The following is a 19667-nucleotide window of genomic DNA, read 5'->3' as shown; positions in this document are numbered from 1 at the left end:
TATTTATATGGAGCACTTGCTATACGCCAAGTACTATGCTAGGCTTTTTATACTTCATCTAAGTTTTTTTTTTTTTTTCATATAAACCTATAAAGTAAATAGCAGTGTCTTCATTTCACAGGTGGGAAAAAACAGTCTCAGAGAGGTCAAGTGACTTCCACAAGTCACACAGCTAAGAAAAGGCAAAGTGGGAATTCACACTGAGGTCCGTATGCTTTTAGAACTCATTTTTAACCACATGCTCCTGACCACCACTTTGGTTTCGTGTCTCCACCTGGCAGGCACAGGAACGATATTGATGGCTGTGGTCCAGTGCAAGGGTATCCTCCACAGAAAAGAGGAATCCACTCGATCCAATCGCTGCCACACAGGAATGGGGGCCCGACGTCACTGATCTTCCAATTACATAAGAGAAGCCAAGCATCAGGACTTGTATCAAAATGTAAATGTCAGGAGCCATTTTAAAGCAAACAAAAAAGACATTTTGGGGGCCAACAAAACTTCTTATCTGGCGTATAGCAGCCTTTAGTTGTCTATCACAGCAAAAATTCACTCCTTAGCCTAATTTCACTGGCCTTAGGGCCTCTTCACTGACTGCTTCGTTTGCACCTCTCCAACAGTTTCAGCTTTTGTCCTCAAGTTGTAGAATAAAAAAAAAAAAAAAAAAATTTCCAGTCAAATCATGTAGTTTGTTCTTCCCAACAGGTGACTGCAGTAGTTCCCCAAAAAGATACTTTCTACTTGCTTGCCTGCTTGAGATCATTTGGCGTATGTGTGTGAGTGTGTACGTGGGGGGGAGGGGAGTGGGGGGAGGTTAGTATAAGGCTTGGCTGACTCCTAAATTCACTGCTACCCACTGCTTGACAGTCTGTGGTTGAAGGACAAAAATCAGGCTGGCTGGCTTAAATCTCAAACCTGTTATATGGACAAAATATAACATTGTTGCGATTCCTAGAGAAGAAGCAGAGGCAAGATTTGGGGAAGTAAGGGGGTGTAGAAACTGGAATGATCACAGTCCTCAAATGGCTGAAAACAGCCCTAGTAATAGCAGTAATTAAGAACTGCTAGACAGAGTGCTATTTTTGGTGTTATGTTTCCTCTCATAGAAAAACAACTATATAAAGTCACAGGGTTAATACATGATACACTGGGACTTTTGGTCTGTTTGTCTGTCTCTAGAGCCCAAACTCTTAATCATCATGCTCTACTGCCACATCAAGGAAAGATTATTCTATCTAAATCCAGAGAACAGTACAAGGAAAAATAGATCAAAGTTCCAAGTAACAAACTTCAAACTGTAAGGAAGACCTAACAGTCTATGATATTGGGAGGTCCCGGGGTTCTTGAAAGCATGAAAATTAGGACAATTACCTGCCAGAAACACAGACCTGGAAGTTACCTTGCAATTCAGACTCTTCGGTTCCATTGCTAAATTCCACTTAACATCATGGATTACTACTCCATGTTAATAACAGGTTTTGATACAAGATTACCCAACTAACCAGCAGGCCAACTGGTGCTCACCTTTATGATGTTGGCACAGAACCGCTCCCAAAGTGACAACTCTCCTTCCTTGATCCATGACATAGCTGCTGCCCTGGCAGAGGATGAGCCCAGAACAAGAAGACACCAGCCCGGTAACCTTGGATAAACAAGAAAGAGAACAAATCACCAAAGCTTGCAAACAGCTTCAGATGACTGTGCAGAGTAGCCAGCATTAGGATCCAAAGACACTGGTCTAAGCCTATAACTCTTCACCACCCAGAGTTTATAGCGAATGAGACCTTTGGGGTAGAGGCCTTTCTCTAGTTCTGGCTTGGTGGACGTTGCTGCTATCCTCTTTTCCTTGGAAACTGCACCGACTTTTCTCGGACATCCAAGTCGCCTTCCTGCCACACCACAGTGCCTGCATCCTGATCCTTCCCCGCTTCTTCCTTCTCCATCCTCCCGGAGACCGTTTCTCATTCTGCGTTCCAACACACCAAAGCCTTCAGGGGTTGCACCCGACACCTCCAACCTCAGAGGTCTCTCCATTATCATTCCCTCAATCATCTCCTCCACTAGCCCCTTTGTTTCTCCCACAGCCGCCCCCCCCCCCCCCCCCCCGTCCCGCCCAGTCACCTCTCTCCTCTCTCGCTCACCGCTTAAACCCAGCACCTGCTCCACTCCACCCGGAACCTTCCGACTGCTCCAGTGGCTCGACACTTCCTCACGACGTGGCGCTGGAAGAATATGTCATCGCCGGGCGCTGGAACACGCCCCCTCCCGCCACCCAATGGGCGGCGTCGGGCCCTGCGCCTGCGGGCTTGGAGGAGGGGCGGTGCTAACGTTCCGGCCAAAAGTCGCACTCCCCGAGGCGGGGCAGGGAAGAGCTGCGCTCACGTGACCGAGTGGGGCGGGCGGGTTCCGGGCCACGTGCTTGGGGACCCGGCCGGGAAAGGCGGGGCCGAGATCGCCTCCGGGAGCGGAGAGGTCTGTATCTCTCCGCAGATCGGGAGGCCTCGGGCGGGCTCCCCTACAGAGCGAGAATTCGGGGATCCCCATGCCGAAGCGCAAGGGCGTTACAGCCGCTGGTGGCAGTTTAGGACTGCTGAGAAATGAGTTTGGGCCGTGTCCCGCACGCTGGAAGGCCTAGAGACCTGGCCCAAGTCTTTCAAATCCTGTATTTACTGTTTGCAGTTTTGTTTAGTGGATTTTAATCATTTGGTAAATTCCTAGCTCTAGTCAGTCTCACAGACCCACTTACTATCAATCCATTTTGTGCTGATTTGTGCACTCGTTTTAAGATTTTCAGATTCTCGGGACCTACCCAGAGCAACTCAAAATGGGGTTGAGGCCAGAAAGCTCTGCTCTAAGAATGACTAATAAAATAACTGAGAGGCCATCTATTAACCTTGATAGAAAAATCATAGGCATTAAGCTCTGTACCAAACCTTTAAGGAAAACTGTTGCAGGAATTTGAGCACTCACAAAAGGAACTGAGTTCAATTTTCTGAAAATTAGAAAAGCAGGGAAAAAAACACCCCAACTTTACAATTTCCAAAGAACCTTGTAGTTTCTCACTTTGTAATCTCATCCGAGGAACAAGGTAAGGAAGTTACTGCACTGGTAACTCCCAGTTCATCATGTGTCTGATGAAAAGGGTTACTTTTAACACACATGATCAAAGAAAGCCCTAGAGATGAGTAACCCACCCAAAGAAAGCCCTAGAGATGAGTAAATAGAGATGACTATTTAAGATGAATAGTCTTAAGCTTTTCCATCCTTCCTGCTTTGCATCCTGGGAGCTAAGTTTCAGCCTAGCTGATTACTTCAGTTTTGCAGAAGACCATTTACTGAAGCCCTGTAATAGTTTGCTACTTTCAGCAGCTTCCATGGTCAGCTTTGACTTTTGGGGGTGAAATCTCTGGAGTGGATATGTAATTTCTTGGCCTTGTTCTGCTGTTTCTGTGCACTTTGTGTAATAAATGGCATGCCTCCAAGCAAGTTTTTTTCTTCTTAAATCCTTCCCTTGGGGGTGGGGGAACTAGATGTTTTAAAATACAATGTTCATTAGAAGGCTAGCACACTTGCACTCCAATAAAATGTTAACGTTTTTGTATAGCTAATCAGTGTTACTTCCTCTGGCCTCAATTTCCCTAGTTCCACATATTCCCCTCCCTGGGGTGCTACAGGGGGTTAATTAATTAAGATTTGTAAAAGGCTTTGAGGAGCAGGGGAGAAAGTATTAGGGTCTCATGCCCCAAGCCATGGCCCCATCCTTTCATCCCAGCCAGTGGCACAGGCAACCCCATTCTTATGCATGCCAAGCTCCTAATCCCCTCTTGAATGTGGCAGCTTCCAAGGAAAAGGACAAGAGGCCTTAACTAGAAACAAAAATCCACTGTAATGAGGTGCTAAGAGGACTGAATTTTCAGGATTCATTTCTAACAAAATGGCTGAACAGGAAACTTAATGGTTCTTCTGTGACTTCTGAGTCCCAATCCAAGAAGGTGGGAATTATGGAAGAAAAACACCCTAAATATCCAACAAGAGGACAGTTTCGGTACCAATAACTTTTTATTTATTCATTGGATTTTCCCAGGGTAAAAAGAGAAGGGAAAAGGGTCAGCATGTGTATTACAAAACAATAGCAGATGGGGAAAGGAAGTACCCGGCACAGCAAAATCAACCACATAAACACCCCCCAGAGATGGAGTCACTAAAGCCCAAGGGGGCTCAGTCTCCTGCAGTTCAAGAAATGAGGGGAAGGGATCAGGGAAAGAACAGATAGGTACAAGCTTTCCTACCCCAACCCACCCCCATAAGTTCAAGATTTCACACAAAGCTTTGGTTTCTAGCAGTAAACATGGAGTTACATTCGTTCGTCTCCTATTAAACAATCTTGTGGCCACTTTGACATAAGTTTCTCGCACCTGCATAAAAGTTCCTGAGTGACTTGGATTATACATTCATCTTCCCTCTCTTGGTCTCCAGACCCTATTTCTACATGGAAGGCCCCCCTCATTGCTTTTGCTTCTCTCTACCCTAAGATTAGAGATTAAAGTAGGGTTGATCCATTCAAATACAAGTGTATTGGTATGAATCACATCAAGGAATGGTCTTGACACAAGATATTAGGAACAAGGGATGGAGTGTTTATAGCTTTCTCAGGGTTTAAAGGTATATGTGGGGGGGGGGGGCTGTTTTGGGGAGGGGGATAGGGTAGGAGTCAAGTTTTTAGAATAGAAGATCTGGTCCAAAATAGGAAATAGGGGAAGGAAACACAAAAGAAAGGATGGTTCAAGACCACCACACTTTAAGAGGGGTCACCAAGCTATGTTCCAGATTCTCTTCCTGGTGCAGAACCTTTTGTCAAAGATGCTTTGGCTATTTTTCTCAATACAAAAAGAAGTTTGTAAACAATAAAACCCCAAAAGAACATGGAGAAGACCAACACTTTATATTTACACAAACCAGACCACCTAGCAATCACCCAATCAGCTATTCGTGAAGTCCTACAAAACCCAGACAAATACGATATAACTAGCAGTGGGGGGGGGGGGGAGCAGCGATTGGAGGAGACAAGAACCCAGGATCAGACACACATCACCCAATGCGTTCTATTGCATTTGCCCCGTTTCAACACAGTGAGGTAGGTTTGTGGTGATCTCACAGCATGTAAACGAAACCTTTTCTCCTTTAGCTACCACGACATTAATCACTGCTACAGCAGGGCAGGACACTGGCTCTGGGCACCACAACGCCATGGCTTATGGTCTCTCTGGAAGCCAATAAGAAAAGCCCAGAATTTACAAAAGTTGAGAAATTTAGCCTTTGCTTCATACACCCATCCCTGGGCAGCTCAAGATGGGTATAGAGGTATTGTTCTTAAAGCTATTCTTACCAACTCTTTTTTTTTTTAAACACACACACACACTCTCTCTCTCTCTCTCTCTCTCACACACACACACACACCCTGTTGTGCATGGTAGGCCTAGCCCAATCCAGTGAAGGATGGATCTGGTATGTAAAGTGAGTCCCGTGCCCTGGGATTAGAAGTCTGGAACAGAAATCCTTTACTATACTTACAGACAGCCCTCTCCTAACCTTGGCTTTGGCTCTGCACCTTTTGGCTCGGTGCAGCCTCTTCAAACCTTCCTGTACCACCTTTTCCTGTTCGGACCAATTTCCAGTCTTCCGGTAGAAAGAGATCAAGTCATGGGGGCAACTGAGCCAAAACCTAGTCTCCCATGGAACACGGAAGGCGGAGGGGTTTTTAAGAGGACACTATGGCAGAAAAGCCAGTTCTATTTGGCAAAAATGAGGTAGTTCAATAGGCTATGCACTCCAAATAGTTGTTCTCCCTGATGATAAAACAAAACAGTATTCCTGCCGTGCAGACCTGAAGCTGCTGCCGACTTATCCCTGAGATCGCTCATGTACCTGAGAACACAGTGCAGGAACGAGGGCCTTAAGATTAAAATACACAAAAGTACAAAACCAGAACATTTATATTACGAAAAAAAAAAGTTAAAATGCACAAGATACGTCATTCGCACACAGCTAGTGCAGTTGGCATCCTGGAGAAAGTGGGGCCCAAGGTGCGGTCATCCAAGGGAGCAAATAAATAAAATTCTATCGGCCCAGAATGGGGTGGGAGTAAGCTTAGGAACAGCAGGTCTGCAGCTGTTCCCCCAACAATCCCTTTGCCTGCGGTCACAACCCATTGCTCGGGAGAGTTCTCAGCATCTTATCCCAAGAGCGGGGTAGGGGACAAGTTGTGGAAAAAACCCTGCCTTACCCTTGAGAGATTCCCTCCCACAGAAAGTAGTGCTCCGTGGGTTGGGCCCATCAATCTGGTCTCATGCTTGATCTTTACATTCTGGCATGGGAAAAATTATTACTACGTATCCTTCTTTGAAAGGAAAACAACTCCCCTATCCAGACCACTTTCAGAAGCTGGAGCTCTGGGGGGCGGAGACTCAGCTAAAGCACACCGGGAGAGATTTTCCCCAGAACACGCTCACAAGCATTTGAATAGAGCATGGTTGGAGTTCATTTGCCTCACCCCTTCCCCCTACCCTGCCAAGAAGGAAGAGGGGGTGATGCTGTGGACCCCGGCCTGAGACACATGGCAGCGCCAGCTGCCCCCTACCCACCCTGTCCCCACTTTCTCCACTCTGCCGATTGATGCCTGCTCCTCAAAACTTCCTGATCACAAAAGCATAGCCCCCACCCACTGTAGCTCAATTCTGGGCCTCTGGGAGCAGGGCAGGGCTATGGATCTCTTCTTCTTCCTCCTCCCGAAAGTAGGCTGGCTTTCCCTGTGAGCTGGGGGCCTGCTGGGCTTTCAGTGGACACGAGGCCACCATGTGGCTGATGCTCTGGCAGAAGTGGCACTTCTTAGGCTGGGGTGGCAGCTTGCATTCCTTGGCATGGTGGTCTAGACCTCCACAGTTGTAGCACCTAGTACAAAACAGGATGGTAAAGTTGAGAAAGGAGCGAGAGCAGAAGCCTTCCTCTGAGTGAGGACACCTGGGCTCTGATCAGTTACTATACTCACTCTCCTCCCTGGAAACCAACTTCCTCACTTACAAAAGGAAGATTTAGGACTAGGACTATCAGATACCTCTAAGTTCTTCCCAAATCTGTCATTGTCCAGATGGGATCTTCAGATTTATGTCCACTGGAAAATTCTGAAATAATCAAGGACGGGAAGTCACGGACCCCAACTGGGAACCGCAATTCACGAGATAGGGAAGACACTACCATACGCTTAAGAAACTGTACCGGTCATTCACTAAAAAGAGAGAAAATTAAAGGAGTCAGGCAACTATATGACCTGCTCCAGCACAGAGCAAAGACAAAAGAAACTAGCCACTTGGAGACCTAGTGAAGAAGCAACAGGTACATCCACTATCTTGTCCCCATCACTTAGACTTTTCCATCTGTGATCTTCTTTGCTTCTGAAATAATTAAGTGCCCTTTTCTCACCTACAGCCCTTTCCTCATCTCCCATACCCTGAGGCAGAAACGCCAAACACCCACACGTTGCCAGGGACTGCAGGCTTCATTGTGTCTTTGGCATCCTGGCCCAAGAAGGGCTAGATCGGGAGAACTCTCCCTAGTCCAGCCACCTTCCCGTCCATACCTGTCTCCCTTTGATCTGCGCTTCTGCATGTTCTTCCCTTTGGGCCGCCTCTCGCTCCCAATACAGAACACCCCACCGGGGCCCGTGACCCGGATAGATTCCAGGCCCTTAGCAGACTTCTTAAAGGTGAACTCCACGGCCTCACCCTCCTTCAGGCTCCGGAAGCCCTCCATGTGCAGCTTGCTCTGGGGAAGGGAAACATGGTAGATTTTAATGTTAGTCTCCATTCTTCCACCAAAAAACTGCATACACGCGTTCTTTAAGGTACAAGTGTGATACTATTTCCATGTTATCAGTAAGAAATTATCCACTCAAAGAGCTACCACAATTAAGAACAAGCAATCCATGTTACATTAACAAAGAATAATCATTACATAAACAGATGCCATAACTTTTTTGTAGCTCTTCTCATTTAGACAAAAGTAGAACAGATGGAAAATTCTTAAACGTAACATTTATGAGAAATCAACAAATAGTGGCGCCTGGCTGGCTGGGTCAGCAAAGGATGAATGAAACTCTTATCTCAGAGTTGTGAGTTCAAGCCCCATGCTGGATGTAGAGTTAAAAAAAAAAAAAAAAAAAAAAAAGATAGGTGGCTCAGAAGGCTGAGCAGCTAGCTGACTTTGGCTCAGGTCATGATCTCGCAGTTCGTGGATTCGAGCCCCGCGTCGGGGTCTGTGCTGACAGTGCAGAGCCTGGAGCCTGCTTCGTATTCCGTGTCTCCTTCTCTCTCTGTTCCTCCCCTGCTCAAGCCCTGTCTCCCTCTCTCTCTCTTTTTTTTTTTAATTTTTGTTTTTGTTTTGAGAGAGAGAGAGAGAAAGAGAGAGCGCGCGTGAGTGGGGAGGGGCAGAGAGAGAGGGAAACAGAATCCAAAGCAGGCTCCAGGCTCTGAGCTATCAGCACAGAGCCAGCGTGGGGCTGGAATGCACGAACCGTGAGATCATGACGTGAGCCGAAGCCGGACGCTCAACCGACTGAGCCACCCAGGTGCCCCCCCAGATTTTGATCTTTGCACTGAGATTGTGAAAGACAATGACCTGAGTTTTAAAAACACACACTGAAATATTTAGTGATAATGGTGCTTGATACCTGTAACCTATGATTAAGACACGATGTTACTGGCAAGTTAAAGGGAAAAGACAGTATGACCAAAGCTGATGAATCAGTAAGTTTATAAGGGAAAGCCCACTAGGAGGTTCAAGTATATATAGAGAAATCAACAGGGAAGGGCAACAGTTCAATACCGTCAAGAAAATTACCTATCTGTTTTAGCTACCAAGCCAGAATTCTACACTTTTATAGCACTTGTATGCAAACTACATTCCAGAGAAATTAAATATCACAATGTTAAAGTATGGAACAACCTGTACAAGTCAAGACAGATAGACTGATAAAACTATAAAAAGCTACTATAAATCAGCAAGAAAAAAAGAATCATAGAATATAATGCCTAATACATTTTTGGATGAATTAATGAACCAAGAGGTAAATCTGAATTGCCTGACTTGGAAAGACGACCGGGTCATACCGATGAAGGAAAAAAGACCTAGCATGTTTGGAACAACCCCATTAATAGACTACATGTTTGTATCAAAATTTAAAAATATCGACACTTGCAGAGAGCCTGGCAGCCTTCCCCAAAATAGGGAGTTATCACATAGCTAGTTGAGAGGCAATAAACGGGTCAGAAGAACCCAGGGTCCCGATTTAAAGCTCACAGTCCATTCTACCTTGCCACTTAATGCATCAACAGCAACACATTAGTGGAAGTGACAGCCTCTCCCCAGAACAGACTTCATTATTGCTTACTCCATTAGAGTAAAATATCCAAAGAGTGTGTCAAATGTCAACAAGGTGTAGTCGTAGAAAATAGGGATCAGAGAAGCAAAAAGGATCACTGTGCACCTAGTCTTGACGTGAGGGAACATGAATAAGTAGCTACCACTCTTATATTACGCAGGTGGTGGCTGGTAGGAGGAATATTTCAAACTGGGACTTAGGTGAGACATGCTCTTTAGCCAGCCTGGATCCCCACTTTCTCAATCGTGGACATTGTTGTTTTAATTTAGATGGCATTGCTTAAGACAAAGATCCCACGGAGGTAATTGGATAAAAGAGCATAGGGCTGAGTGCCAGACACACCGTAGAGTTCACGAAATGCTGGTTGTACCAATTTTTGGCTGCATGACCTTAGTCAATCATGCAGGTCCGGACCTCAGATCCTTCAGAGAATTGGGGTAACAGTAAGTTACCCATCTAGGCCTCTAATGAAGATTATGTGGGCATGGAAACATCGGGAATGTGCTCAGCAAATATTTCATGTATTATCTGTAGCTTTTGTCCACCAGTTCCACCATGGGAATATCCTTTCCCTTCTTTTTTATTCCCCCAGGAACAGCCAGGGGACGTGATGACCTCTCCCCTCCCCCAACGCTGATGTGAGGCAAGGGGCAGAGCATTAAGGCAGGAACTAAAAACACGGCAGAAAGGTGAAGGGCCCTTTCCCCTTTCCTGTTGCACAGAATCGACCTTGATTTGAAGGCAGATATGGCTGGTCTCTTATTCAGCTGGGATAAACCAGTTGTCAGGAGGTACAATCCCAGGTCCTCCCATTTGCCTAGTGGACTCGGAGGCCGGGACACTCCTAGTTCCAGCTGTGATTCAGCAGATAAGTGATTAAGAACAAGGGTTTGGAGTCTGAGGCCTGTTTCCTCCTTTCCGTGCTAACCTATAAAATGGAGCAAGTATTAATTTTATGGTGGCCCTATGAGGTTTTATGCATGAAGAGTAGTTAACACATAGCCTATCACACATAAATCCTCAGTGAGTGGCAATTATCAACCTCTTCAGACTGGATCAGGGCAGGGTAACAGTGAGAACGGAATGTCAAGAGGCTCAAAATTTTAACTCGGGTTTTTAGTGCTAACTGTGGAAACTCAGATGGGTTTTTATACCCATCTACACCTCCTAGGCTCACTGTGAGAACAAGAGAATACCAGTGGGGGCAATACGAAACTGACTGGTCCTCTCAGGTCACCCACTCCATCACTGGAGGATTTGAGGTTTATTTAAGACTGTCAAATTTAAAAATGTAACCCTGCAGGGACCTTACCGCAGCCAGTCCGAGATTTAGACTGGTGGTCTGCAGGGGTGGCTCCCTGCCCCCCCCCCCCCCGCCCCTTTCTACAACACATAGTTTGAATTCCTCTCTTATCAGATAGGTAATCGCCGTGCAGCCCCACTGAGCTGGCCTCACAGGGCCAGCATCAGAAAGGAGCCTGAAATTCTTGCTACCACCCCCACCCCACCCCCAACCACACACAAAGCAGGGCCCCGCCCCTCTCCCCATCCCCTCCAAAAAAGAAAAGGCCTGGGGGGGGGAGGGGCAAAGCTGGAGCTCCCCCAATAGAGCCCAGCCCCAGGAAACAAAGAGTTGACACTGGTTGGTTCTGGTGGTCAGATTCCTGGAGTTCCAGAGGCTGTAGCTTCCCTGGCTCCCCCGACTCCCCCCTACCCCACATTCATCAGTTCCTTCCTCTCCATAATGGGGTTATGGTCACTGAGAGAAACGGATAGAGACACCTTTCTTCCAGTCAAGCCTGCTGGGTCGGCCAAAGTCACCGCCAGCAGGCATCCTCACTTCTCCCTGCCCTGCCATCCCAGGCTTCCAGGGATAGAAGGACACAGGAACCCCTCTATGTTACCTTCGGTCAAATCCTCTATGCGGGAACCCGAATGAGGGCCATTTATTCAGGTAAATTATTTTCAAGGTTGGTGGGGGAAGCAGGCTTCCTTCCTATCTTCCTCACCCAATTTGTTCAAGGCAGGAGGGCAGGCAGCCCACAAGGAGCCCACTCCGCAGGGGAGGATGGCATTTAATCAGACAGAAAACAGTTGTAAGGAGACCTTTCTTTTTTTGGATGGCAGGGAAGGACTTAGGCCAGTTAAATACTTCGACCTTCTGCTTCCTTAATACCTCACCACGGCCTCCACCACGGCCTCCACCACCCTTTCCCGTATCAGATACTCCATCCAGCATCGACCACTGGCTTCAGCAGCAGCAGTTGATACGAAGGAGCTTAGGGAACATGGTGTCGTGAAAAGCACACAGGAACCCGAGTTTCCCACAACTTGCTCTGTGGAAGTCAGACACATGCTGGTTCTTTAATCATTTGCAAAAGCAGGGGATCAGACTTCATGATAACCAGCTCCAACATTGCCCGGTTTTAGTCACATCACTCCTTTCTACAGAAGTGGCAGGCAGAATTTGGGGGAAACTTGCTTTGGTCCCAGCGATCAAAGGTTGCATTCCCGGTTTTTCTGCATCACTCAGGCCCATTCCAGCTCCAGACTGTCGAGTGAGTGTCTATCCACTCAGTTCCAGGTGCCTAGCCATACACAAATATTTGTGGAATAAACCAAGTTGTCCACCGCCCCAAACTGCTGATATTCATCTAAGCTTACTATCGGCTAAGGAGAGCTCTAAGCACATCACGTGTTGTAATGCACTGAACCTTCATATCAAGTCTGTCAGATAGGCCTCATTATGACCCCATATTACAGCTGAAGTCATGGAAGCAGAGAAGTAAAGCGTTCTCCAAATTCAGTGCACTGATCGCCATCAGCCTGACCCTACAGCCAGGGCTATGCAGTATAATGCAAGTCATATTTGTAAATAAACATCTTAGATGTAGATATTAAAACTTTCTGATAGCCACATAGAAGTAAAGGAAGCAGATGGAAGAAATGACTCAGTCCCGAATTGTCCCCATAGTCCTACCTGGGCTTCATTCCTAAAGGTAGGGTTTGGTAGGGGCTAGGAAACCAACCGGTTCTACCAGAAGCAGTTTATTTGATGATATGTCAGGGAGGGTTGAGGAAAGAGATCTGTCTGGAACCAAAGGCTGCCAGCAGAGACAACCCCCACCAGTCACCTCTGCTCAGACACAGCCAGGACTACCAGTTACTGCCTGGAGTTCTCCACCAGATGGTGCTGCTCATCAGCTGTCAGCATAAAGGCAGCCAGAGGGAGACTGGAGAGGAGAGTTGCTTGGTTTTGAACTGTGAACCAGAGATTTATCTCCCCAGCTTCTTAGGTCAGCTCCATCCTCGGTCCTCAGGAAGCAGCTAAGGGGACTGAACTTTCAAGGATAGGGCGCTGACTTCTCACCAGGTCCCCACCCACTCAAAGGGTGCAGAAGAAAGCGTCCTGGAGTTTTAAAGCCAGAAACCCAATTGTTCTTATGTTCTCTGCCATTTACAAAAGCCACTAACTCTTCTTGGACTTTGATTTCCTGTCTGAATTAATTTAACTCCAAGCTGAGATAATTTAAAATGAATCTGTACAAATTTCATACTGTTCCTGAAAATTCTCTCTTCCTCTCCCATACCTCCTGACCCCAGACTTAATATAGATAGTAATTGTTACTCCAGCTTGCAGGAAGAAGGGAGGGGTGGTGGTTTTGCCTAGAGCAGTTTCCCCCAAATATAACAGGGAACTCTAGTAGGGTGAGGACCTGGTGATAGTTGGGTTAGGAATGTTCAAGAAACAACCCTGCCCTGGGGAAAGTCACTAAAAAACCACTTCCAGGGCAAGGCAGTGTCACCAGCTAAAAAGGTTCCAAGTTTCTTCTATTGAAAACTTGCTCAGGATGGTGGCACGGCCTTTACTTGGGCCACGGTCAAGAAAGCATGGCTTTTCAGAAAGACAAGGACCCAAGAAGATTCCATAATGCTCAAACTCTACCAACTTTCTGAAAATCAAAATGATTCACTTACTTTAGTCTGATTTCTTTCCTATGAAGGTGAAAATGAAAAACTAACAAATCACCACCAAACCTGTGGCTTCACGTCCATAAGCAAAAATTAGAGAGTCCTATCTGGGTCTCAACACTTTTGACATTCACTCCAGTTCATGCTGCATGAAGAGCCCAGCCCTATTCTAGACATCAGTTCAGAGAAAGAACAGTAACATTCCCTCCCTTATTATGTCCAGTCTTTCTCTCTGGAGGAAGACCTCTACTGACCAGGACCCCAAACTTGTCCTCCCAATTCAGGAACTCCTTACTTCTTCATATTAGTTCCTTCTGCCCACCAAGTCCATACTAGGAAACTAGACAGCTAGTCCCTTTCTTCAAAGAGCTTATAGGTCAGAGGAGGAGATAAGGCCAGCACATCACTAACTAGATATGAGGTGAGTAATCAGAGGCACCAACAAGGTTATAAACCAGGTGGGAAGAAAGCTCCCTCTACATTCTCCCCTCCCCACCCCATCCAGAAGATTCCTAATCCAGATCCTGCCTGAGGTCGCTCTCTCCCACTCATCCTTTTCAGAAAAAGCAAGCCACGTGGCTTCAGCTGTTTCCAGTTTCTCTGTATTGAAATTTTTTCTCCTGACCCAAACTCGGTCCCTCAGTCAGATTTGGGATCTTCTTTTGCCTCCAGGCCTTCCAATACAGTATTTTAGCTGGAAAGCCATTTTAAACATATTTGGGTTCTGAGCAGCTGTAGAAGCAGGGAGGACTTTTCTTGTTTTCAAATTTCTACAAGTCTTGGGGGTTTGGGAGTTGAGCCACAGGAAACATGAGTTAAACCAAAACTCTTAAAATGGCTATTAAGATTTCAAAATTCTTAGTGAATCTTAGGAAAATAGTTTAGTGCTTTCTTGCACCTCCGTTCCCTGTAGAACTGCGTTTCTCAATTGAGGGGGGTTTTGCCTCCCAGGGGGCATTTGGCAATGTCTGGAGACATTTTGGGTTGTCACAACCGAGGGATGCTCTGAACAAAGAGTTATCCTTCTCAGAATATGTCAACAGTGTTGAGGTTGAGAAACCTCGGTTTAAGGGCTGGCCATCTGCCAATATTAGGATTCATAAACTCACCTAACCCTGGGGACAAGCAGAGAGTTCTAGATCTGAAAATCTGTGTCTGAATAAAAGGATTGTTTAGAGAAATCTCTTCACCTTTTTCTTTTTTTCCCCTTTAAGGCGAAGGGCAAGTTTTCTTTCCTACTTATCCACTGCTGGGGGTGCGTAATGCATTTGAGAAAGAAGAGTGTGTTGGGAACCAAATAAGCCCAGCCTTGGAAAGGAAAATGTTAAATTGCTTTCTCCCCTTCTTCCTCTTTTCTTAGAAAGGGGCTTCCCGATCCTCCCTCCTGGCAGATGTTTATCTTAGGACAATTATCCTTCTCACCACATCAGGCTCCGAGGTACCCACCACCAGCAGCCAAAGGAGGGGAGGTTTTCTTGCTGAAGAGAGTGCCTTACCCCCCATGCACACACTGGGAACATTTTCCTTCCCTAGAAAAATTTTTAGGGATCATCCTTCATCTACTTAATTCTTCTCCAGTAGAGCCCCCAAGAGATATTTCACATTCCTCAAGTGCAGGGATTGTAATCACCAGTCTAACCGCTACCATAGAGTTTTGAGATCACCCCAAGCTCCGGCCGCTGGCTCCATAGGCTCAGGGAACTTCCAGTCGTTGTCCTTCTAGGACTGTTTCGTGGAGGGTGTTAGGAGACTAAATTCTCGAGTCCTTATCCCAGCCCCACTCCCTCTTGATAACTTATTCCACTGTGGAATGTCCTTGGACATTCCAAGATCCCCAAGTCCAGGTTATCTCCCAGCTAACCCATCTGAAGGAGCATGGCGCAGGCTCCCCTCCCCAAAACCTGAAGGTCCCTGCTTTCCTCTATGCCACCCAATATCTTCCACTTGCTTTTGATCCTAAGGTTAATTGGACTGAGGCACAGATTCATTTGTTCGAGAACACCTTCCTTGGGATTTGGATATCACCAAGGAAACCCAGATGATGAGGGGCTACATTCCTCCCAGATCCTATTCAGCAGCCTTTGGAAGGGAGGGAACAAAATTTGGGGTCTCCTTTACTCCAAGCCTCCCAAAGTTGGGGAAGCTGTCCAGTCCGTCTCCAGACCAAGAGATTTTAATCTCTTTGTGATCAGATAAATGGAAGAGTGGGAGAGCTGGCTACCCCGCTGAGGAGGGCCATTCAAAGCTGGTTCCTGTAATAAAGTGATTTAATAGATCTAAAGAGGCCAATTCCCTGCATTCTCCCACAATTACTTCCTGAGGGTTATCATTCACATATGTAAATGAGACAGGGAGGGGGGGCAAAGCCACTAGCCAGAACTAGTTGTCTGATGGAGGGGGGGGGCCGTTAAGACTGGGGAGGAGGTCGACACAGCAAGGAGGTGGCTAAGCATCCTGCTGTATACCCTCCCAGCAGATGTTCGAGTAGTCCAGTGACTCCAAGGTACCCAACATTAAGTGCCTCCCTGCATCCCATATCTCCCTTGTTTCCCCCCACTCTGTGTCCTCATTGAAGGCCATGCTCGGGAGACTTTCCTGCTGCCTCAGACCAGTCCACCCAGGATCTCCCTTCTTCACCCCTCCCCCTCCAGAATACCATCCCTCAGGCTCCAACCCTTAATCCCCACATCCTCCTTTCCCCTCCCCCTCAGCTCCTAAAGCCAACCTCCCCGAAGTAACCCCTCCCTGCCCGGCCTGGGTGTCAACCTACTGGACCTGAGATCATCAATTTCTCCTTCCCAGGTCCAACATGAAACGTCCAAAGGTGGAAGGGACACCAGCAGCAACTTCCTTTATGTGGTTGTTATGGGTGGCTGGTGTCCCAGGACCTCTGGGACACTTCTAAGATATTTAGGAGAGGGTGAGAGGAAGAGGCAGCCAGGGAGGAGGGAAACCTGATGTCTCTGGCTCCTTGTTCGAGGCCGGAATGTTAGGACAGCAATCAATGGCTGTCTAGGGCCATAAATGCCAAGCAGAGAATAGGTCCAGAGGCTAGCCTCCCTCCACCCCCTGCCCTGCGACACTGAATTTCACCCCCACTGGGCTGCCTTGCTTTAACTGAGAACTTGGGGTTGTGACCTAACTCCCTCCCAGCCTGGACCAGGAGTCTAAGGCCTGGGCTCCTTAGGTTCTCCTTCCTGGAAGAAGTGGACGGCAAAAGCCCAGTAGGTGAACTGTGTGCCAGAGGCTGGTACTCTGAAGAGGTTTCAGGCCCCCAAACAGATTCTTCAAGGATCTGCCAAACTCACTCAGGCCTCAGGGCTTTAGTTTTGGGTGACCACCTGGGTGCTGGAACCTAGCTGACTTTTCAGCTTTACCCCTGTTTGATCCTAGAGTGGTTTGCCTGCCTCTCTCCCGCCAGGGAGCTCCATTCACATGTTAGTGAAAGACGCTGGGCGCTCAGGGCCCTGCTCAGAACCGGCATGTGCTTCCCTGGCCGGCCTGCTGGCCCTCCCCCCACCGGCAAGCACAATACAACCTTAGTTTCTGCCACATGGGGTCACCTCCCTGCCCCCTGCCCCCTTCCCAGGGGAAAGAGGTAACAGACACGTGGTAAGCCAGAGGGGTTCCGGGAAGGGGGTGGGCGTGCTGATAATCGGCTCTGCCCGCCCCCCATCCCGTTGGAATTAATGGGGGCTCAGAACTGGGGTGCCAGCGCACAATGAGATCCCACGGTTTCCCTCAATCCAACAGCCGAGTCCGTCCGCCCCAACCTTGAATATGCGCGCCAACATCCCCTTCCCCCGGCAAAGTTGCCAGAATCGGTCTCACCTGGTGCACAAAGACATCCACTGGGGGGTCAAGCGCGACCCCGGCGCGGGCGGTCATGGACAGGAAGCCGAACCCCATGCGCACGTTGAACCACTTACAGATGCCGGCACCGTGCAGCAGCTGCGGCTCCTCGGCCGCCCGGGCGGCGTCCTCCGGCGCCTCCTCCGGCGCCTTGGCGCAGCCACCTGGAGGTTGGGAGGGCGCTCAACTGGGGGGGCCACGGAATCGGGAGGGCCCTCTCGAGACCCAGCAGGGAGACCCGAGTGTCCAGCCCATGGGTGTGCACCCAGGTGGCTGTAGCTACCAAGAAGCTGGCGAGGAAAGACCTGTCCTGGCCGCCTCCCGCGCTCCCCAAGCTTCCACTGAAGCCAGTGTTGCCCCAAAAGTTTTGCTCCTCTTCCCACAACATGTTGCCCGGGGATAGCTGGCCGGACAGGCCCCTCCTCTTCTGTCCGCCCGCCCCCGTAGCCTCGGCGTGCACGCCGCTGGGACACCAGGGTTCCTTGCTCCAGAAATGGCCCCTGAAGCAGGAGGCCGCACAGACTTAGGGTCCTTCGGCCAGGCTGGGGGACATTTCCCAACCTCCCTTTTATGTGGATCCTGGGCGCCCCTGAAGCCTAAGGTGTCCCCAGTAAGTCCCGAGCTCGAACCTGCGAACTGCTGGTTTGACACAGAGCCCATGGTAGTCGGCTGAGCCCGCGGCCCCGGGCCCCTGGTCGGGTGGCTGCTGGCCCCAGAGAAGTCCGGAGGCAAAGGGGTGGCTCGGAGAAGAGGCTGCTACATCTTCCCCAGCACAATAGCGGTGGGAGGGCCCACGGCTTTTCAAAGGCTCCCAAATTCTAAAAGACAATGACCCAACCCCCCGCGGGCAGCCCCCTCCCCTCCCCTCCCCTCCCTCTTCTTTCCCCTCCCTTTCCTTCTGGCTCCAGCTCCGGCCCTCCCCCATCGCTGTGGTCTCTGACACCTCTGGGGTGTCCCTTCTCAGAACCTTGAGGTTTGACACCCCCTCCCCACACACACATCTGGAGATGAGGGCCGTCAGCCCTAGAAGTCTTGAGGACCCTGGAATTTGGGATCCTGTACTTTAAGGACTTAGTGGGGGTCCCCAAAGCAGCATACAGGTGGGGGGCTTGTGGGGGGGGTAGTTTTAAAACCATGTGACTGCTCCCACACACACTCACACACCACCCCCGCCCCCCGCGCAGATAATTATACATTCCAGAGAGTTGGGGGAGGGAGGTGTGAGCCTGGCAGCGCTGGCCAATCAGAGACTCAAACCACCTGTCAAGGGAGAAATGGATGAGCCCTCCCCCTCCCCCAGCTCTTGAGCGCCCCTCCCCCTCCCTTCCCCTTCAGGCCTCCGAGCTGACCCGGCTGCTTGGAGCTGACCCGCTCTCACCCCCCACCCCCGTGTGCTTAGATAGACCTGGAGTTCAGGACACTAGGAAGCCTGGGATGGGGAAGTGGGGGGGGGGGGGGAGGTGGCTGGAGACCCAGCCCGGCTGATCTCCAGTCCTGACCAAGGCGCTGCCTCTCAAGACGCTGTCTCTGACTGAATGTCTCTCCCTCCCTGAGTTTCCGACTGTTTTTTAGATCTCTCAAAGTGCTCCTAATTGATTCTGTGTAAAAAATCCTTCCTTTTTTCCTTCCAAATCTGTGTCTAAAATTGACTCCACGTGGTGCTTCCTGGGAGAGCAGAAGGAAACCTAAGAGGCTTGAAGTGTGTTCCTCTCTCCTCCAGCTGCCCTCATCCTGTTCCTATCCCAATCCCATCCCTATCCGTTGCTGGGAGAGGGACGAAGTGGGTAGGTGGGTGGAGGCATTTCTTCCAGTCCTCCGGACACTCTTGGGTAGCCAGACCTTCCTTCTTTCAGAGTCCCATCCTAAAGTGCGCTTCCCTCCCCATGGTGGGGTTGGTGGGGGAACTGGAGTAGACGATCTCCTTACTTGAAGAGGTAGCTCCCCTTCTGGGAGATAAAGAGGGTTGGTCAGGGGGGGTGGCTAGTGCCCTGGTCGGAGATGGACAATGGCCGGGGGCTCAGTGCACGGCCCTGGCCCTGCCCCTTCACTTCCGGTGCTCAGTTCAAACTGGACAATGCCAGCTCCGGCCAGTTCCCCTCCCCCACTGCTACAACCCATTTAAAGAGACAGAGCCTGCTTTCGGGGGCATCCGCTTGAATTCAGTCTTCTCCACCAAGTGTGTAGAACCTCTCGCGCTTCTCACCCTGAGCGTGTGTGTGTGTCTGTGTGTGCGTGCGCGCGCGCGCCCGCCCGCCCACGTGTATATTTAAGAGAGAAAGAGAATGAGTGGGGGTAGGGAAGGGAAAGAGGGGAGAGCAAGGGGTTGTGGAGAGATTTTTTTTCTCTCTTTCCTACATGGAGAGTGCTCTCCAAAAGACGCAAACTTGAGTGTACGGGATAGGGGGTAGGA

General features: G+C 49.0%; 2 protein-coding genes across 3 annotated transcripts in view; both read right to left on the bottom strand.

Annotated features, from left to right (window-relative positions):
* DHDDS (dehydrodolichyl diphosphate synthase subunit) overlaps positions 1-2295 on the bottom strand; it is a 28324-nt gene extending 26029 nt beyond the window's left edge. For both annotated transcript variants that reach the window (XM_006934427.5, XM_011284515.4), the window contains exons 1-2: positions 2142-2295; positions 1525-1642 (exon numbers count right to left, since the gene is read on the bottom strand). In XM_006934427.5, coding sequence (XP_006934489.1) covers positions 1525-1587 — 63 coding nt within the window. In that variant the 5' untranslated portion in view covers positions 1588-1642; positions 2142-2295. The remainder of the gene's footprint in view (positions 1-1524; positions 1643-2141) is intronic.
* A 4433-nt stretch (positions 2296-6728) lies between these two features.
* Positions 6729-17917, bottom strand: LIN28A (lin-28 homolog A). The gene is made up of 4 exons (NM_001173445.1): positions 17887-17917; positions 17237-17421; positions 7634-7818; positions 6729-6948 (listed from the first exon to the last, which is right to left on the bottom strand). The coding sequence occupies exons 1-4, from the start codon at positions 17915-17917 to the stop codon at positions 6729-6731; spliced, it is 621 nt and encodes a 206-aa protein (NP_001166916.1).
* Positions 17918-19667: the final 1750 nt, after the last annotated feature.

Source organism: Felis catus, chromosome C1 (genome assembly GCF_018350175.1).
Source record: "Felis catus isolate Fca126 chromosome C1, F.catus_Fca126_mat1.0, whole genome shotgun sequence".
Classification (NCBI taxonomy): Eukaryota; Metazoa; Chordata; class Mammalia; order Carnivora; family Felidae; genus Felis; species Felis catus.
The sequence above is the reverse complement of the archived record's forward strand: the minus strand, read 5'-3'. Positions and strand labels throughout refer to the sequence as shown.

Coding starts and splice junctions, on each gene's coding strand:
- LIN28A (NM_001173445.1), bottom strand. CDS start 17,917: ATGGGCTCTGTGTCAAACCAGCAGTTCGCAG. Junction 17,422..17,886: donor GTCAAACCAGCAGTTCGCAG/GTTCGAGCTCGG, acceptor CCCAACCTCCAG/GTGGCTGCGCCAAGGCGCCG. Junction 6,949..7,633: donor CGCAGATCAAAGGGAGACAG/GTATGGACGGGA, acceptor GTTTTGTACTAG/GTGCTACAACTGTGGAGGTC.